Source organism: Amphibalanus amphitrite, unplaced genomic scaffold (assembly GCF_019059575.1).
Source record: "Amphibalanus amphitrite isolate SeventyFive unplaced genomic scaffold, NRLGWU_Aamphi_draft 000458F_arrow, whole genome shotgun sequence".
In the NCBI taxonomy this organism is placed as follows: domain Eukaryota; kingdom Metazoa; phylum Arthropoda; class Thecostraca; order Balanomorpha; family Balanidae; genus Amphibalanus; species Amphibalanus amphitrite.
Genome location: NW_024881952.1, coordinates 195,858 through 210,950, shown reverse-complemented (window position 1 = coordinate 210,950; position 15,093 = coordinate 195,858). Strand labels below are relative to the sequence as shown.

At 46.5% G+C, this 15,093-nt stretch overlaps 1 protein-coding gene across 1 annotated transcript; it reads right to left on the bottom strand.

The window, feature by feature from the left end:
* Positions 1 to 8,019: 8,019 nt before the first annotated feature.
* On the bottom strand, positions 8,020 to 9,087 carry LOC122391854 (MFS-type transporter SLC18B1-like). The gene has a single exon (XM_043386156.1). The coding sequence runs from the start codon at positions 9,085 to 9,087 to the stop codon at positions 8,020 to 8,022; it is 1,068 nt and encodes a 355-aa protein (XP_043242091.1).
* Positions 9,088 to 15,093: the final 6,006 nt, after the last annotated feature.

Here is a 15,093-nt window from a genome sequence, read left to right as displayed (position 1 = left end):
AGCATGCATTTGGCAGCAAAATATGTTTGAAACATAATATTACATATCTTAACCCTATTCCTGGGGGGGGGGGGCCTCAGGAGCCCCCCTGAGGTTTTTTGGTTATTTCTCCCAAACGCGTTGAGCTAGGAAGCTCAAATTTTCTGACTTTTCCTAAAAGGCTTCTACGCAACATGTCTGAAAATTTTGCGTTGATCTGACCTCAGGTCAGGTCACCAGAGGCGGTTTGGTGACCCTACCTCAGAAAAGTTTGCAATCACGCCGGAGCTAGAGTATTTGACCGATCAATTTCTTCTCTTCAGGCTTTAGTTAGGGTACCAGTATGTGCAATTTGTATATCTCGGAATTTTGATATCGGTGACCTAAGGTTAGGTCAGTTTCGCGACCTCCCCATTATAAGTCAATGGGGGAAAAATCAACTCCCTGTTTTTACCACTAAAACGGGTCGGAATGGCCCCATATACCATACATGACTTCATATACGATCAACCTTCACTACCTTGAGGTCTGTTTTGCTGTTGGGCAGCTGTGAGGTCATGTGACGTCATCAAAGGTCACCAAAGGTTTTTGGCCAATAACTCCGTACAGGAACAAGATACAGACGCGTGGATGGTCTCATTGTGTTCAGCTCGTCAGGACGCATCGAATGATATACATGATGACCTCAAGGTCACGTGACCTGAGGTCAACCTTTGACCTTGACCTTTCGAGGTCAACATATATATCATTCGATGCGGATTGACGAGAGGATCACGATGATGCCCTTAGTTTGTTCCTATCTTGACTAATTCGAAAGTTATTCGAGAAAAACTCTCTCCATATCTAGCGCCGCCATTTTGACTTTTTCGACCCCTGTGACGTCATCTTTGACCTGACCTGAAAATGACCTTAGTAAAAATTGTAGATCTTGACCGTGCGTATCCGATGCTGTTTACCGTTTGTCGCTGCGATGTGTAGTTTTTGAGATCTGAAGGGAGGGCCGAATCGGCATTCGGCCCCCCCGCCAGTTTCTTGTCCCGGCGGAGCCCGCCAGGAATAGGGTTTTAAAATAAAGCCAAAAGAGCATATTTTTTCATGGCATTGTGCATTTTTCGATATGACAACTAGATCTCGCTGTGCATGTCAATATATGTATAAAAAGTGGTTCAACTGGCCCCGCTCTCCCCTATTGAATCGGCTTTGCTAGGTTGAACGCCATTTGATGCTTAGGTAAATTCTGCCATTGTCATTTCATTTGATTATTCCGACCGAGTTCAACGCAACTATTATTGGTTCTTAAAACTTAACCAGCGCCCCACTGGGGTCCTGGATTTCCACGCCCTGCTGGGGGGGGGGGGGAGGGTGTTTGAACACCCCCACCCCCTTCTAACTCGGCTCCTGGGCCACTTAGCGATATGCATAAGGCAGCGTTCGAAAGAGCGCCAAAGATAATGACGAAACCACTTCGGTCACTTTTTGGTCAGGTCAAAGGTAAGGTCACCATGGGTCATATAAGGCAAAATTTCGCCGACTTTCAGGTCAAATGTCGACAATTTCCAAGAAGCCAACGCCTAACTCTTGAACCAAATAGAGCTACAGCGCCGCGGAAAAGCGCATTCGATAGCCCTATTAACGCCATTTCTGAATAATTCCCTCAGATTTGACCTAACGTCAGCGGTTTTGCCTGCAGGAGGAAAAATCTGCCAAAATTGCCGATTTTTTCGGAAATAGTTTTTTTTCTGAAATAACTTTTGAATTAAGCCTTGCACGAGGTTACTTTTACCGGCATCGTGTTCCTCTCTCGGGAGAGGTGCTCGAGCATGAAGTGAGACGTTTACTTCGTTAGCACAATAGATAGATAGATTTTATTTGACAATAGAAGACTGTCCACACTCCACAGTGTAACAAGCCACAGTAGTAAAATGACGCAAAGTTATTTAGGTACAATAGGCTATAATTAATGGCCAGTGGTGACAATAGACGAAAGAAAATGAATAGACCACACACACACACCGGCTATATACGTAGAACCACCACACAGGTGATGCAGCACACACATGCGCATATCCGTGGAAGCAGAACCAGCTGTGATTCGACGGAGTTTTCAGGGCGGGGTGCGAAGGTGGGCTTTTGTTATTTTACAAACATGTGGCATCTCTAGCTAAAACAATTGGTTTCAGGAATCTGTCGTACAGTCTCTGTCGAAAATGCCGCGCATCGGTGCGGAGGATCCACCAAGCCGAACCGAGGAAGGGCTGCTAAATTTGAGGGTCACCGAACCAACTGACATCCTCATTCTTCTGGAATGTTATTGGTCATTTTCACATCAATAGTTATTTGAAAATATATAAGCATGACCTTTCCTCTATATTGAATGCTTATATATTTTCAAATAACTATTACAATGTTCCTCGCACAAGCACTTAACTCCGTCAATAATTTTCACATCAATTTTAACTATAATAAATGAAATAACCCGCGCCAGGCCGCGGGTGTTTGAGCACCCCCCCCCCCCTCTGCGGTTTTTCGCAAATGTCTCAAAAACGGCGGCGCGGAACGCCGCCGTTTTATGCACACCTGTTTGTGCATCTTTTCCGCACATGTTATGAAAATTTCAGACCCAGGTCGCCTTAGGTCAGGTCACCAGGTCACGCCAAGTGACCTCATCTCAGAAAAATAAGAATGCTCTCCATAGCTACACCGACTGAACGATTGCCTTGAAACTTTCAGACATTGATAACAGCAACATTATCTATAAAAAATCTTTACCTCGGAATTTTGATATCGGTGACCTAAGGTCAGGTCAATTTTGCGGCTTCTCCATTATAAGTCAATGGGAGAAAATTGAAAAGGGTCTGTTTTGCACGAACGATATTCTAGACACTCTTAAACATCGAGATGAAGGTAAAATTGACACAATGAACCGGAAAATGGCAACTGTGACCCCTCGTTATGTCCCCGAGGTCATCTCAGGTCACGAACAGAATCTAACCGTTTTTCGCTAATAACTTCTGATAAAGGCGTGTTAGAGCCCGCGCCTCGTAGGGGGGGGGGGGGGGCGAAACGGCCCCCCTGTCCTTTTCGGTCAAAATCTCCTAACCTTCGCCCTGGTGGGGGGGGGCCATTTTGGCCCCCCCCTGTGGTTTTTCAGCGATAACTCAGAAACCACTTGAGTTAGCGCCCTGAAACTTTGTATAGCTGTTTATTCAACATTTTTACATCATGTCCTTTTTTGGGGGGTTCGGGTCAGGTCAGGTCAGGTCACAAGGTCACCAAAACTGACACCACCTCTAAAAAAGTTCAAAGCTCTCTCAAAGGCACAGCTTTTATCCGATCGATGTAAAATTTACAGTACTTGAAGATGTCACCCAGCTCTACAAAATGGCTATCTCGGATTTTTTATAAATGTGACCTAAGGTCAGGTCAGGTCATCGCTGCTCCCCATTATAAGTCAATGGGAGAATCGAAAAGTAGTTGTTTTTCAGCTAAATCGGGCGTGATTGTTCCTATATTTCGTTATTGAAGTGTCTTGGGTCAGCAAATCACAGCCCATGTGAAACCATTTGCTTGTGACCTCGCTGAGGTCACGCTAGGTCATCTCCCTGGTCACCAGAGGTCACCAGCGGTTTTTCTGCACTTACTTGTTATTGAATAGAGATAGAGACTCCATTCGACGTTTATCGTGTTTGTCTCGTCAATGCGGATCGAATGATATGCAGCATGACCTATTTCGGTAAGGTCATGACCTTGACCTGAGGTCAAATTTTCAAAATGACCTTTCGAGGTCAAACTATATATCATTCGACGCGTCTCGACGAGCCAAGCACGATGGTGCATGAATCGTTTCTCTATTTTCTCGTGAATGCATGCTATAGTTAAAAACATTTTCAACGAAATTTGCCAAGTTGACCTTGCATGACCTCTGTAGGCCAAACCGTTGAGCTGAGGTCAAATCTGACGAACCTTGGCGAAAGAGCTTGAAAAGAGCTATCGATTGCTTTTTTCCGCGGCTCTCTAGCTCTTCTAGTTTCCGAGCTACAGCGGAATATGTCCGGCAACACCGAAAACACTGAAATTTGGCCTATGATGACCTCTAGCGACCTCAATATTGACCTTAGCGAAAAAATGACCGAAATACTTTCGAACGTACTTGTTATGGGCTTTCGTTTGCTTTTTTCCGCGTCTTCCTAGCCCTCTTCGTTTTCGAGTTAGACGGGGGGGGTCATTTTGGCCCCCCCCCCACCAGGGCGAAGGTGGCTCAGACCCACACCAGGGCGCGGGCTAAACGGCTGAGATATCGCCACCAAACTTTCAGGACCCCTCCGGGCATCAATTTATACATTGTGACCAAAAATTGTTCCAGAGGCTATGATAGGTTGGCCACAAATGACGTCAGAATGACGTCATGTTCTGCCACTTTCGACCGAAAAAAAGACCTTCGCGAGAAGACCTGTCAGGCCTACAGCTTTGAAGATACAGAAAAATGATCAAGACATAAAAGGTGTATAATTGACAGGGCTAGAAAACTGCTATCTCGGATTTTTGAAATTTTCGAGTTTTGACCCCCAAAAATCAAAAAAGCATTTTTTGGATATATTAGCCAAAAAATCCAAAAAGTTTTTTGAGTTTCGAAAAAAACGGAATATATGTGATAGTACCTACCGTCTTCTATCCACATACTAAGTTTCAGATCTATACCTTGTTTTTTGGCCAAGTTATAGCGAAAAAAAAAACTGTTCAAAAATGATGACGTCAAATTTTCAAACTCATTTTTTGGCAATTCTAGACCTTGTAGAGCAAAACAAAGGTCACCATTAGACTCTACGTGATGAGCTGCATCGCATCGCTACCCATTTTATGCAAAAATATCAACTTTGAAATTTCACCTATTTTGACCTGACCTTGACCTGACCTTCACCAAAACGTGACCTAGGCTGGCCCCAAAGGCTGCCTAACCCACATAATCGCATTTGTCATGTAAAATGGACCATAAAACATGTATCACACGACACTTTCATATTGTGACCCCCGGTGACCTGACTTCGCTAATCGCTGTGACCTGACCTGGTATCAGTGACCTCAGATAGCGAAGTATGTGTTTGACGAACAATGTACCATCGATGGTTTTCAAAAAAATACCAATTTACTCGATTTCACAACACATTTCTTGAAATGCCAGTGAACTGTGAAAATCTGACCTTTGACCTGACCTGTGACGTCATCGGTTTGACCTAGTTCAATGAAATTTGGTCACAAGGTATTTCCCGGGTGGGGCTATCGAACGCCGTTTGAATTTTGAAAATCAGCCGGTAACTTTCCGAGATCTGAGGGGGGGGGGGCGAAACGCCCCCCCCCCCTACGGGTGGTAGGGTCCGCCGGTAGCCCTACGGGGCGCGGGCTAGGGCGCTGAAAACGTCTTAGATGTGTTCAGCTCGACGTTTCGGATCGACTGATATGCAACATGACCTTTTCCGGCCAGGTCATGACCTTGACCTGAGGTCAAATTTTCAAGTTGACCTTTCAAGGTCAAATTATAGTTCATTCGACGCGTCTCGACGAGAAGAGCACGAAGTTGGCAAAGGTAATGTCATGGCTCTTTTGAGTCAAACGTTATTGCCGAAAAAAACGTTTTTCGTAAAAACGTTTTTTTGGAGTTTTTGCCCTCTGGAGGCTAAACTGTTGACCTGAGGTCAAATCTGAGGACATTATTCAGAAAGACCTATAAAAGGGCTATCGAATTAGCTTCTTCGCGGCGCTGTAGCTCTATCGGTTCCCGAGATAGCTGTCGGAAGTTTCCAAAATGTTGAAATAGTCAACATTTTACCTTTGGTGACCTCTGGTGACCTGACCTTTTTAATAATCTCGGAATTTCGATATCGATGACCTAAGGTCAGATCAATTTCTTGACATTCTCATTCAAGGGGGGAAATAGGCTGCCTGATTTTTTTCACTAAATCGCGTCGGAATGGCCTAATATACCTTGAATGACTTCATATACGATCAACCCTGACTGAGGCCCTTTTTGCCCTTGGGCAACTGTATAGGTCATGTGACGTTATCACAGGCCATCAAGGTTTTTTGCTTTTACCTCCTTACAGGAACAAGATACAGCCGCGCAGATGGTCTCAGTGTGTTCAGCTCGTCAACGCGCATCGAATGATATACATGATGACCATTAGGTCACGTGACCTAAGGTCAACTTTTGACCTTGAACTTTCGAGGTCAACATGAATGTTTCGATGCGGATCGACGAGATGATCACGATGGTGCTATTGGTTTGCCCCTAGCTTGGCTATTTCGAGTTATTCGAGAAAAAAAAATCATACCTATCTAACACCGCCATTTTGACTTTTTTGACCCCTGTGACGTCATCTTTGACCTGACCTGAAAATGACGTCTGTGAAAATTGTAGAACTTGTCCGTGTGTACCTCCTGCCGTTTACCGCTTGTCGCTATCCTGCTTCGTTCTTGAGATCTCGGGGGGGGGGGATATAATCAAGAATACCTAATTTCTCCAAATGGCCTCTCATCGGCCGCTTTGGCGTGCTCACAACGGCTGGCGTATAGAGACATTCGCTAGGATCTCCCCGCGGTTCGGTTTCTGGTTAAGCTATCTAGAGCTTCACGAAAAAGACGAACATATACTGTAGCATGAGGATAATGGCATAGTGTCGTGTAATCAAAAATACCCTCTTGCACACTCTTCTTGGTACTGTGCCTGCATGCAAAAAGTAAATTATTTTTACCGATGACAGTCGCGGGACCGAAGGCTGCTAACGCCTGCCATAAACGTACACTCGTTTGTTAACCCTCGCCCCGTTGGGGGGGGGGCAATTTGCCCCCCCCCTGTGGTTTTTCCTGAATAGAAAAAGGCGGCGCTGCGCCAAATTTTCAGTACCTTCCCGGGCATCCTTCACATCAAATTTTAAGTCTTAGGTCACCTTAGGTCAGGAGCTATTAAGGTCAAACTGAGGTCATGTTCGAACAAAAATGAGCAAAAAACATGCAATTTTGAAACGCTCACCAAATCTACAGTTACCCAATTTCAAAGTTCTTTATATGGTCTAGTAGACAAAAAGCGGTGCTACAAATCTGTTATCGCAGATTTTCAAAATTTTGGGTTTTTTGACTCCAAAAAATTCAAAAATTGAGTTTTTAGAAAAACTAAAAAGAATCCAAAACAAATCCGAATTTAGAAAAAAACGGAATGTATGTGATAGTCCCTGCGCTCTTCTATATACATACCTATTTTCAGATCGATATCTCGTTTTTTGGCCAAGTTATAGCGAAAAAAAACAGTTCAAAAATGATGACGTCAAATTTTTGAACTCAATTATTAGCGATTCTAGACCACGTAGGTCAAAGCAAAGACCACCATTGAACTCCCCGTGACGAGCTGCATCGAATCGATACCCATTTTTTATGCAAAAATATCAGCTTCGAAATTTGACCTAATTTGACCTGACCTTGACCTGACCTTGACCTGACCTTCATTAGAACATAATCTGAACTGACCCCAAAGGCTGCCTGACCCACATAATCGTATTTGACATATAAAATGGACCATAATACATGCATCACATGATATTTTCATATTGTGACCCTCATTGACCTGACCTCTGTGACCTGACCTGTTATCAGTATAATCAGTGACCTCAAATAGCAAAATATGTGTTTGAAGAACATTTCCCCATCGATGATTTTCAATGAAATGCATTTTACACGATTTTACAACGCGTTTCTTGAAATGCCTGTAAACGGTGAAAATTCGACTTTTGACCTGACCTGTTACGTCATCGGTTTGACCGAGGTCAATGAAATTGGGTCACAAGGTAGTTCCCCATTGGGGCTATCCAACACCGTTTACCGCTTGTCGCTATGTTGCGTGGTTCTCGAGATCTGAGGGGGGGGCAAAATGCCCCCCCCCCCCATCAGACCGCGTTGCTCGGCAGACCCCATCTGGGCGCGGGTTAACAGTAAATTATAATGAATAAATTGTGCACGGTGATGTCTGACTGTCTCCGACCTACGCAGATGCCTTTATTTACCGACATGGTACACCACCCCACGGATTGCCATAACCAGGCAGAGGAGCACAGTGACACCTCCGAGCCAGGTGGCCAGGGTCGGGTACCCCCAGAGGTCCGTCACCAGCCCGCCGCCCACCGGACCGAGCACGTTACCCAGGGAGTAGGCCGCTCCAAACACCGCCGAAACCAGCGCCTGGCCGCTTACATCGCTCTGCAGACCGCGGGCGGCCGAACGACGCACCATCAGCGGCAGCAACGGCAGGTAGGCACCGCTTTGAAACACCTCGCGCAGCGTCATCCCCACACCGAGTAGCACACGGGACGGCCGGAGACCGAGCAGGGGGGACGGAGGGATCAGCAGCACGCCGAGAGCGGTGGGCGCCAGGCTGCCGGCCACCAGCAGGAACGTGTTGTCGATGTAGTCCGAGAGTCGGCCCCACAGCGGACTGGAGAGAGCGTAGCCGGCGAACGAGCCCAGGAAGAAGAGGCTCAGCTCGGCCGGCTGGATGCCGAGGACGGCGTGCATGTAGGGCTCCATGCTGGGGTCCATGGCCGTCCAGTTCATTGCGGCTACCAGCAGCGCCGCGGATATCAGCCAGTTGTCGGCTGTGGAGAACACCAGAATCAGCATGTCGCGGTAGTTGCGATCTGCATCGCCCTTCTCCGTCCTCTCGGTCGAGTGGTCCGTCATTGTCGGCATCAGGAGCAGGCTGGTGGCGGCGGTGGCGAAGAACAATGTACCGAGTGTGTAGAACGGTGCTCCGTAGCCACCAAGGGCATACATTGGGCCACCGATGGCAGGGCCCAGGCACAGGCCAGCACCAATCATGCCCTCCACCAGGCTCATGGCCGAGTTCATCCGCCGTGGAAACTGGTTGATGATGATGGTTCGCGCCGCCGTCTGACCAGCAGCAGTGCCGACGGCCTCGGCAGACCGCACCGTCAGAGACCAGGCCAGAAACGCTGCCGGCGTCTCCACGTAGGTGAGTAGACCGAACGCGACCGTGGTGACTCCGGCCACCAGCAGGCCGAGAGTGTACAGCCGCGTCACGCCGAGCCGCGGCGCTAACCAGCCCATCGCCGGAAACGCCAGCGTTTGAACTAACGCGAAACAGCTGAAGACGGCGCCGGAGGAAGCTCTGTTCAGACCGCGAAGGTTTGCCTCGTGGGTGAAAAACGGCACTTGGATGACGACGCAGCAGCCAGCCAGAAGGCTGCTGGCGGAAAGACACACCAGCAGACTCACTTGGGACCGGCTCAGGGGAACCGGCGCGGAGTCTGAACGCTTCTCTTTTTCAGACTCATCAGAAGTTGGACATAGCTTGTCGGAGGCCTGGAAGGGCTCGCTGTAGGCTGATGGCTCGGGTGTGCTGTATCCTGATTGTGATCTTGATGGGAAAATATCATTGATCAACGGCGATGTCTCGAGTGCTTGGGGTGAAGAGCGATGTTCTGTTATCCTGCAACTCACCATGGTGTTTTGCAGTACTAGAAACTTTGAAATAGAGATAAACACCAGTTGCAGTTGCAAAACGGAATCAGAAGTCGTGGCGGCAGCCGAAGTATGTAGTAGATCAAGAATGGGATGGAAAAGGAATCAGAAGAGCCGTGAGGGAGAAACAGGAGTGGAAGAGTTTTCGCTGCGGCGGCACCAGCAGGTTCGACTCTGATGTGAAGTGTGGCGCAGTCGTACTACCTACCGGGACAGGCAGAGGTCGTCGACTGGGAGGCCGAGCCGACGGGCGTCGCCAGCCACTTCCATCTGAATAGAGCCAGCTTCATTGGTTACTCCCGGTGTACCACTTGTGGCGCCAGGGCAGACAATATATCTAGGCTGCTCGTCAATGAGCGGGCCGCCTATTCACGCCTATCAACCGCGCTGTCGCACACGTGTCGTGATCAATGTACCCCAGCGATGTTCTGCTCGACAAGGTCAGACGGGCTGCAATATTGGTAGCTGCCCGACTTTGCTAGCCACTGATGGTAACCCAGTTACCACAACGGCTTTTTAACCCGCGCCCAGATGGGGTCTGCCGAGCAACGCGGTCTGATGGGGGGGGGGCCATTTTGGCCCCCCCCTCAGATCTCGAGAACCACGCAACATAGCGACAAGCGGTAAACGGTGTTGGATAGCCCCAACAGGGAACTACCTTGTGACCCAATTTCATTGACCTCGGTCAAACCGATGACGTCACAGGTCAGGTCAAAGGTCGAATTTTCACCGTTTACAGGCATTTCAAGAAATGCGTTGTAAAATCGTGTAAAATGCATTTCATTGAAAATCATCGATGGGGAAATGTTCTTCAAACACATATTTTGCTATTTGAGGTCACTGATACCAGGTCAGGTCACAGAGGTCAGGTCACTGGGGGGTCACAATATGAAAGTGTCGTGTGATACATGTTTTATGGTCCATTTTACATGACAAATGCGATTATGTGGGTCAGACAGACTTTAGGGCCAGCTTAGGTCATGTTTTGGTCAAGGTCAGGTCAAGGTCAGGTCAAGGTCAGGTCAAATTAGGTCAAATTTCAAAGTTGATATTTTTGCATAAAATGGGTATCGATTCGATGCAGCTCGTCACGGGGAGTTCAATGGTGGTCTCCGTTTTGCGCTACGAGGTCTAGAATTGCTAAAAATTGAGTTCAAAAATTTGACGTCATCAATTTTTAACAGTTTTTTCGCTATAACTTGGCCAAAAAAAGAGATATCGATCTAAAATTTGGTATGTATATCGAAGAGCGCAGGGACTATCACATATATTCCGGTTTTTTCGAAATTCGAAAAATTTTTGGAAATTTTTTGAGTTTTTCTAAAAAAATCAATTTTTTTGATTTTTGGGGGTCAAAATCCAAAAATTTCAAAAATCCGAGATAGCAGTTTTGTAGCGCCGTTTTTTCTCTACACAACCACATAAAGAACTTTAAAATTGCTTGTGAACTGTAGAATTGGTGAGCGTTTCAAGATGTCATGTTTTTTGCTCATTTTTACTCGAACATGACCTCAGTTTGACCTCAATAACTCCTGACCTGAGGTGACCTGTGACTTGAAATTTTGTGTGAAGGTGTCAAATTGATGTCCGGTAAGGTACCCAAAATTTGGCGGCGCTGCGCGCCGCCGTTTTCTCGCTATTTAAGAAAAACCACAGGGGGGGGGCCAAAATGGCCCCCCCCCATCAGGGCGCGGGTTAAGTCAAACTTTGAACCATATTGGCTACAGTTTTCCCAAGACATGTAACAGTGTATTGCCACCACTTGAAGTGTTACAGAGCTTGCAAAGTGCTTTGATATTCAAACGATTAAAGTGTTCCCTATGTATGTATTGTATATTGTATATTCATATATTACATAGTTCTAACAATGCTGCTTATTGTAATTAATATACATACTAAGTGCATTTTTGAGTTTATGCATTCAATATTCCTACTTATACCTACCGTATTGCATAGTTGTACACTAAAAGATTTAGCGCTAAACCCGTGCATGGCTAGGGTATTTCCCATAACACGAGTGACTGGGAGGAGGGGCTCTACAGAGACGTAGTGAAATAGAGATAAGCGCCAGTTGCAGGAGCAAAACGGAATCAGAAGTCGTGGCGGCACCCGAAGTATAGAGCTTCGACACTATCTTCGAAATTACTGGGCCGCTCGTCAAAATTCAAAAGGAATCTGATAGCCCTGGAAACACTGTCGAGTGAAACCTAATTTAATTGATTTCGAGGTCATTGATGGCGTCACAAATCAGGTCAAAGTAAAAATTATCAGCCTTCTAACTTGTTAAAACAATTTAGGCTCCGGCCGCCGGCTAACAAGCCCGATCAGGCTCATTTTTAATTTACGCACTCCTTCATATAAGCCTTAGATACCTTTACGGTACCGAACTTGTACTTCGAGTTTTTGAGGTCAAGGCCAGGCCATCCTAAGTCACGAAAATCTTATATCATGTATCGGTCACATGATGCATGTTTTATGGTCCATTTAACCCGCGCCGGGCCGGTGCTCTGAGATTCCGCGCCGGGCCGGGGGGGGTGTCTGAACACCCCCCCTTCTAACTCGGCTCCTGGGCCACGTAGCGACACGCGGTAAGCGGCAATCGAAAGAACGTCCAAAATAAGGACGAAAACACTTCGGTCATTTTTTGGGTCAGGTCAAAGGTCAGGTCACCAGAGGTCACCAAAGGTCAAATGTCCACTATTTCAACATTTTGGAAACTGCCAACGGCTATCTCGGGAACCGATAGAGCTACAGCGCCGCGGAAAAGCGCATTCGATAGCCCTTTTACAGACCTTTCTGAGTAATGTTCTCAGATTTGACCTCAGGTCAACGGTTTAGCCTCCAGGGGGCAAAAACTTCAAAAATAGCCGTTTTTACGAAAAACGTTTTTTCGGTAATAACTTTTGACTCAAAAGAGTCATGACATTACTTTTGCCACCATCGTGTTCCTCTCGTCGAGACGCGTCGAATGAACTATAATTTGACCTTGAACGGTCAACTTGAAAATTTGACCTCAGGTCAAGGTCATGACCTGACCGGAAAAGGTCATGTTGCATATCAGTCGATCCGCAACGTCGAGCCGAACACATCTAAGGCGTTTTCAGCGCTCTAGCACGTCTCTATCAGAAGTTATTAGCGAAAAACTGTTAGATTCTGTTCGTGACCTGAGATGACCTCGGGGACATAACGAGGGGTCACAGTTGCCATTTTCCGGTTCAGTGTGTCCATTTTACCTACATCTCGATGTTTGAGAGTGTCTAGAATAACGTTCGTGCAAAACAGACGCTTTTCAATTTTCTCCCATTGACTTATAATGGAGAGGTCGCAAAATTGACCTGACCTTAGGTCACCGATATCAAAATTCCGAGATATACATTTTATAGATATTGTTGCTCTAATCAATCGCTGAAAGTTTCAAGGCAATCAATCAATCGGTGTAGCTATGACGAGCATTCTTATTTTTTCTGAGGTGAGGTCACTTAGCGTGACCTGGTGACCTGACCTAAGGTGACCTGGGTCTGAAATTTTCACAACATGTGCGGAAGAGATGCACAAACAGGTGTGCCAAAAACGGCGGCGCTCCGCGCCGCCGTTTTTGAGATATCTGCGAAAAACCGCAGGGGGGGGTTCAAACACCCCCCCGGCCCGGCGCGGGTTAATCAAACAGTTTCGCAAACAATGTTGTCTGCGTCATTTGAGGTCATTCTCAGCTAAATTTACCGGAGGTCCTAAATCACTTTCAGGTCAGAAAAGTTCAAATTTTAGAATGTTTTTTTTTCAACAGGAAAGGTGCCTATCGGATGACTTTTCAGCTCAGGAACACGATGTTGCTACTTATATTGTTGTACGATGTCAACAACGAACTAAAAAGGGATTTGAAAAATCTATACTTGTGAACTTGTTACTACAATGCGTATACTTTGACCATTTTTGAAGATATTTGGCTAAAAATTTCAAGAGTATGTCATCGATGGGTGTTCTATTACAGATGTTCCGTTTTTTTAGACAAAGCAGATACTTTTTTTTTGCAATTTCATGTGTATATTTTTCGAAATTTTCAAAGTTAAGAAAAACCGTGGTACTTATTTGATAGCCACGTTTATTTTGAGTCCACTCATGCAACGAAATTAGATCTAGCTTAAAAACTGAGCTCTTGAGAGCGATTGCCGTAGTGAAATATTTCGCATAAAAATCGGCCGACATGACGTCACTCAAAATTGCCGAAAAAACCGGAGGAAGGCTCTATATACCAGTGTTCGCCACGGGCCGGGCCAGCCCAACGGGCCATGGGCCGGGCTGGGCTACGGGCTGGGCCGGGCCCCCAAATATCATTAGTTAACGGGCTATGGACGGGCCGGGCCAAGAGCTTTGTGCACTATGGGTTTTGCGACTAATGTCAATTTAAGAAAATTTGGAAACTGATGCAAACAAAACCCACTGGGAAAATACAAAAACTAAACCAAATTTAAGGAATGTGAAAGAAAACCTACTTGATATTGAATTTTGGGAATCTTGAGAATTATCCAATATCACATCATGTCACACATAGGAGGGTTTTCATAAAAAATTCCGCAACCAAAAAGATCAGAGAATCTCTAGCATCATTAGTTTGTAATAAAAGTTAAAATGTAGTCATCAGCATGGGTGGAGAACCTGCCCCGGCCACCCCGGCCGTGGCCGGGGTAACTTTAAGCCTACCCCGGCGCGGCCGGGGTAACTTTTCCACTCTTGTAAATCCTAAAAGCTGTCTCCAAACCAGAAAAGAAAACTCGTTCTTCAAATGTTCACTGCCATGGCCGTAATGTTGCAAATCAGGTAACTATTTACTAACATACCATAAGCTCCAACCCCAGGAGGCAGGACCCGCGTGTGGTCGCCAATGCCAAGACTGCTCTCAAATCGGGTTCAGTTTCGAAAATTTGGCGCGCCTTCGGCGCACTTTTTTCCGAACCAATGCTTGACCTCACTGCCTTCGACTGGCCTGCCAGTGCCACCAACCGCAACCATACCCGTTAACGTTTATAAGTGTAGCCGTCAGGATGCTCATAAACACTGAGCGTCCATCATGCTTCGAACTCGGATTGTCGTAACCGGGACGCGTGCTCTCGCCACGCGGAGTTCAACGCTCTTATAGCGACTGACGAGACTGGGTCCGGTCGATATCCCTGGATCGACCCCCCTGTTTGTCTGATAGGAGTTTGAGCTGCCCAACATTGAAGAAAGCTGCGTAACTGATGTCAGTGACCCATTTTAGTGCTTTGGTTCGAACGTTCCATTTTCTCTGTAAAACTCAACATTATACGATGTCGGATCCAATGTCGGATACGATACGCTCATCCTAACCCGCGCCCCGTAGGGGGGGGGGGCCGAAACGCCCCCCCTGTCCTTTTCGGTCGATATCTCCTAAACGGCTGGAGATATCGCCACCAAACTTTCCGGACCCCTCCGGGCATCAATTTTACACATTGTGACCAAAAATTTTTCCAGAGGCTATGATAGGTTGGCCACAAATGACGTCAGAGTGACGTCATGTTCAGTCATTTTCGACCGAAAAAAGACCTTCGCGAGAAGACCTGTCACGCCTACAGCTTC